At 35.8% G+C, this 4,827-nt stretch overlaps 1 protein-coding gene across 7 annotated transcripts in view; it reads left to right on the top strand.

Annotated features, from left to right (window-relative positions):
• The window catches only part of LOC110029789 (cyclin-dependent kinase F-4-like), a 25,795-nt gene extending 21,273 nt beyond the window's left edge, over positions 1-4,522 (top strand). For 5 of the 7 annotated variants that reach the window (XM_020732228.1, XM_020732226.1, XM_020732225.1 and 2 more), the window contains exons 9-19: positions 343-445; positions 728-780; positions 855-921; positions 1,646-1,754; positions 2,696-2,761; positions 2,886-2,954; positions 3,148-3,214; positions 3,303-3,419; positions 3,590-3,627; positions 3,699-3,766; positions 3,952-4,522. In XM_020732228.1, the coding sequence (XP_020587887.1) occupies positions 343-445; positions 728-780; positions 855-921; positions 1,646-1,754; positions 2,696-2,761; positions 2,886-2,954; positions 3,148-3,214; positions 3,303-3,419; positions 3,590-3,627; positions 3,699-3,766; positions 3,952-4,204 (1,010 nt within the window). In that variant the 3' untranslated portion in view covers positions 4,205-4,522. The remainder of the gene's footprint in view (positions 1-342; positions 446-727; positions 781-854; positions 922-1,645; positions 1,755-2,695; positions 2,762-2,885; positions 2,955-3,147; positions 3,215-3,302; positions 3,420-3,589; positions 3,628-3,698; positions 3,767-3,951) is intronic. The other 2 variants (XM_020732229.1, XM_020732222.1) reach the window with 2 other exon arrangements.
• Positions 4,523-4,827: the final 305 nt, after the last annotated feature.

Below are 4,827 nucleotides of genomic sequence, written 5' to 3'. Positions count from 1 at the left end.
AGGGTGGGAATGCGCTGAAAGACAAAATGAGGCTGTTAAGGTTTGGCTATGGTTCTTAGTTCATGTGATAATTCAATAATCACTATTATGTTTCCACTTCTTGTACTAACAATTAACAGCATGATCTTAATGTGGTTATTACATTCGGCAAAAAGCTTTCGAATTGTGTAGTTACTGCAGCTGATTGGTTTTGACAAGTCAGTTTTATGTCAGTGCGAGGCATTGTTGCTGCTATTGAATATTTACTAATTTATAAGCCCAACCATTAAGTTAAATGGTTATATGCTTGAATTTGCGAAAAAATAATTCTATTGTTGCACTAAATCATTCTTATTTTTTCAGAAAATTTATTGGTGTCTGAAGATTTGATCAAAGTGGCAGACTTTGGCCTAGCTCGTGAAATTTCATCAAGGCCACCATTTACAGAATATGTGTCCACTCGTTGGTAATCATCCAGACTATGCAGTAATTTCTTGGTGCTTTTATTCTGCTTTTATTTTCATAAATGTGGCAATTTTTGGTTGAAATATCAAACAGAGTTCTAGATTGCATGTGCACTTCCATGGTTTTACACCCATGGTCTTGCACTCGTTGAACATCTCATATCTCTGTGAGGATAGCAGTAACTATAATTTTTTGTAGTAACAGCATAATAACATCATGCAAAATAGCCAATGATAGATTATTTTGTATCTTTACACAAATTACAAATCCCTTCTTGGTATAGGTACCGAGCCCCAGAAGTTTTGTTGCAGTCTTCTGTATATGGTCCTGCAGTTGGTTAGTCTCTCTTCATAACTTGTGTCTTCTGATGGATGTACATCCTTGCTGACTATCTTTTTGGTTAACTTCAGATATATGGGCAATGGGTGCAATAATGGCAGAACTGTTTAATCTCCGTCCACTTTTTCCTGGCACAAAGTACTATGTTTTTTCTTCCTTCAAATTATATGTATTTGTTGATGTGAATTTTTTTTATGTTATGAATGATGATATCTTATTTTAAGCTGGTGTTATTTCTATGTTTGTATTGATATCTGTGTATGATGGATTCCATTCTCAAAGCAAGGTTTTTACGTTTGTACATGTGATCCAATATTTCTATTCTTTGGTTTGAGAGCCTCCGTCCTTTATGTATTGGCTTCTCTTTGGATTTCTTATGAAGTTAAACTTTAAAAGGTTTTTTGCTGCAACTGTTTTAACTTTTCTGCTTATGTATGCATTATATATATGCGCCATAACATTTTTATGGCTTTTTCAAAGGAAATCTTGTAAGTGTTTGCTGTCATATGCAGCTTGAGGGTGTTCCCTATTTTCATTTCTATCTTATTGATTTTATTTGTAATGCACAGTACGTTAGCATTCTAGTAGCTATTTGCTTTTTTCTCTATGATTCTGACATTTTCAAGCTTTAGATGTAACAATATTATTGCAACTAATATCATCTTACCATATCATGTTCAATTATTCCAACATTTGTTCCAGAGTGCCAAGATTATGTTCCCTTTCGAACTGCAGCATTTAAGGCTTTCTTAAATCCTGCCGGCGTCCCTTGTTTTAAATAGGCCTTTATCAGTATTTTACTATAGAAATAAATAATTGATGATATGAACCCTTTTCATCATATTCCCTTTGCACCTTGCAGTGAACCAGATGAAATTCATAAGATCTGCAGTGTGATTGGTTCTCCGTGTCAAAACTCTTGGGCCGAGGGACTGAACCTTGCAGATACAATAAAGTTCAAGTTTCCACAGGTATGCAAATGAATCTTTTCTGTTCTTGGTTATTTCCCTTTCCTGTTAATTGAACCTTCATGAGTGGCATGACTCTGTTCGTGTTACCTCTTACTCTGGCAGACAGGTGATTCAAAAACGGTAGGCCAGTTATTTTATATTTGTTATACTGCCAGTTTGCTATAAAGCATAAGAGTTCAATGCTTACCATGGGTGCAACTTGTGTAGGGTTGAAACTTATTTAGAAGCTGGTTGTATCTTGTTAATGGAGATTATTATCAGATATTTGTAATAACCGTGAATTGACGTGCAAAAGATAGGTTATTCTCTGTATAATTATCAGATATTTGTAATAACCGTGAATTGACGTGAATAAGGGATTTATTCAGTTCCTTATCTCATCATAAATATAAACTTCATTCTAGAATTTGTAAAAATTGCCAACCTAATTTGTGATCTTTTCTGAGAAGTTTATATTTATGATGAGATAAGGAACTGAATATTGTTTTCTTTTGAGAGTGAATTTTTTGTTGTTAAGTTTGAATGCATTCTAGTAGTGGGTAGAACTTGACCTTAACTTCTCATTTTGATAGTTCTGATTTTTCTTGGTTTTCTATACCTGTAAACATTGTCAACCTAATTTGTGATCTTTTCTGTAATTATTGGGTTGCATTGCAGCTGTGGCTTATATTTGTTTTCTTGAATCAGTTGTTAAGGGTCTTGGTTTTATCTCCTGTCGACTTAGTTCATGTTAATTGATGTAATGCATGTATGGGCTTTGATTGGTACTCTGTTTTGCATTTAATGTGGTACACATGGGATTATATCTCATACTTTTTCGAGTAATAAACCCTTTTTAGCGGGATTAAGGCTTTGTTGTTGTAATAAACCCTTGTTTCCTTTGACTGCAGCTTATTTTATACCACATTGTACTGATGTTCTTTATTTTGACTTGGTGCCAGTATCCCGGCATTCACCTCTCCATGCTGATCCCATCCGCCAGTGATTATGCTATCAGCCTTATCTCAGTATGCTTATTTTGTAGTGAACTCTTTTTATTTTTTAAATAAATAAAATGCAAATTGTGTGGCAAGCTTTTTAACCAATGTACTTCCATTAGCTCCAAGTTGACATTATTGTTTACAAATGCAGTCACTTTGTTTATGGGATCCTCTCAAAAGGCCTACTGCTGCAAAGGCTCTTCAACATCCGTTCTTTAAGGTATGTATGCATATATGTGTCTTATTCTTAGTCTCTTCGGAGACATCAGCATGGACCCTGCACATAAACGTTGAAATGGTCCTAATTTTTTGAAAAAAAAAAATGATCTATCTTATGCTTACTAATTTGATGCCTGGGTGCTTTCTTTTTTTCTTTTTTACTGACATCTTCTGTTCATGACTCTTTTATGGAGCCTTGCTACTACATCCCACCATCTCTCCGGCTGCGCAACACTGAAACTTCTAAAACACCTCCATTCGGTTTGTTGCTTTCCCATCCCTATTTCTATTTTTTTTCAAAAACAAGCAACTTAAATTTCTAAAACACGATATGAACATTCACTTTTAGTTGTTATGAGAGCAGCTCCTGAACATTTGAGTGCAAGAAGATGCGTTGTTGGAGCTCTAACCAATCAGTCTCCAACTAATATCCCATCACTAACTGCATGTGCCTCCTTAAAGACGGGTATTTTTTCATTTTCTTGCCCGACTTGGTCCTGAAATTTAATGAATTATTGGTATTTTTTCTATGCGAGTTCTTTTGTTGTCATTTTTTTGATACATGTTTGGTATTTCGCTTTCCAGTTTCTAATTCAGTTTGTGATTAAGGAGGAATCTTTTTCTGATTGTTTGCAGGTGTTGCCTGGAGGAAATTAGATAGGCATCAGTACCAGGTGAGAGGAATCTCTTACTAATATGCTTGCTGTAGGTTTAATTTCTTATTCAAAGATTTTCAAAATTGCAGGATTATGTTCCTTATGAAAATAGTTCGCCTCAACCACTCTATGGTCAACCAGCTAGGAATAATCCAGGCAAGTACAATCTATCAAGATGCAAGTATGTGTTTTTGCAACCCACGGAGTCGGACAGCTAAATTGATGAAATTTCCTGAAATTAGTTGCTGGCCTAAGTTTTATCCTATAGCTGAATTGGTGTATCAAATCAGAACTTAAGCTTTTGAGCTGATCAGATTTCACTTTTTTGTTCTTGGCTGTCGCAGGACACCTTGGCAGAGTTGCTCCTGGGGCCTGGGATTTGAATGAAAACCTGGTGCATCCTGTAGTAAGCTCAGGAATAGCTTATGAAATGGCAGAGAAGCTTGCAAACCTTACCATGAATTCTGGTTCCCAGTCTGTAAGGCATCCGCCGCCCGCATTGAAAACTGGCAGTTGGCTTTCCAACACCCGGTATCTTAACCGTGCTTACCCAATAACCCCTGCTAAGGTTTATCCACGCAAGGCCGTCGGCTGAAGAAACCCTCCCATTACTTCGTTTGAGTTTAGCAGCATGCTCTTCGGTATCAGGCGCTGGTTGTCTATTAGGTGAAGACTTTTATAATGCTGTTTGATTGAGTTTCGATACTCTAAATATTCCCTGTTTCTCCATGAGCACCTTTTGAATAAGGAGAAATAAGAACTATTTGTAATAAAGAGGCTCTGTTGTGTTACAGGACAAATCAGGTCATAAGTTTTCGTCTAGTAATATTCCTACTTACTCATTGGAGTTGCATGAATTTCGAAGAAAACAAACATGAGTTAGAGACGCTGACTATTAACCCCCTTCTTCAAACATGGAATTTTTTTTTTTTTTTTGGCTTTTTTATATGATGAGAATAGGGATGGAGTGCTCTCAAATTAACTAATTGATATCCACTCTCTAGGATCAAAATAAATCACTACCGTATATGTAGCAGATGAGGCCTAAAGTCATTGATGTTGATAACCTCAATTTTTCATGACTAGCCCTCGATAAACATCCATGGAAACTCTCTCAATAAAGCTTTCTTGAAATCTTCTAAAATCTTCTTCATTAAGGCATGATAATCAGAATATTAAATCTAGTCTAATGTTCGATAAATACCTAGTTCATCTTCT

The sequence above is a fragment of the Phalaenopsis equestris genome, unplaced genomic scaffold, assembly GCF_001263595.1.
Source record: "Phalaenopsis equestris unplaced genomic scaffold, ASM126359v1 Scaffold000604, whole genome shotgun sequence".
Lineage (NCBI taxonomy): Eukaryota > Viridiplantae > Streptophyta > Magnoliopsida > Asparagales > Orchidaceae > Phalaenopsis > Phalaenopsis equestris.
This window is presented reverse-complemented; position numbering and strand designations above follow the sequence as displayed.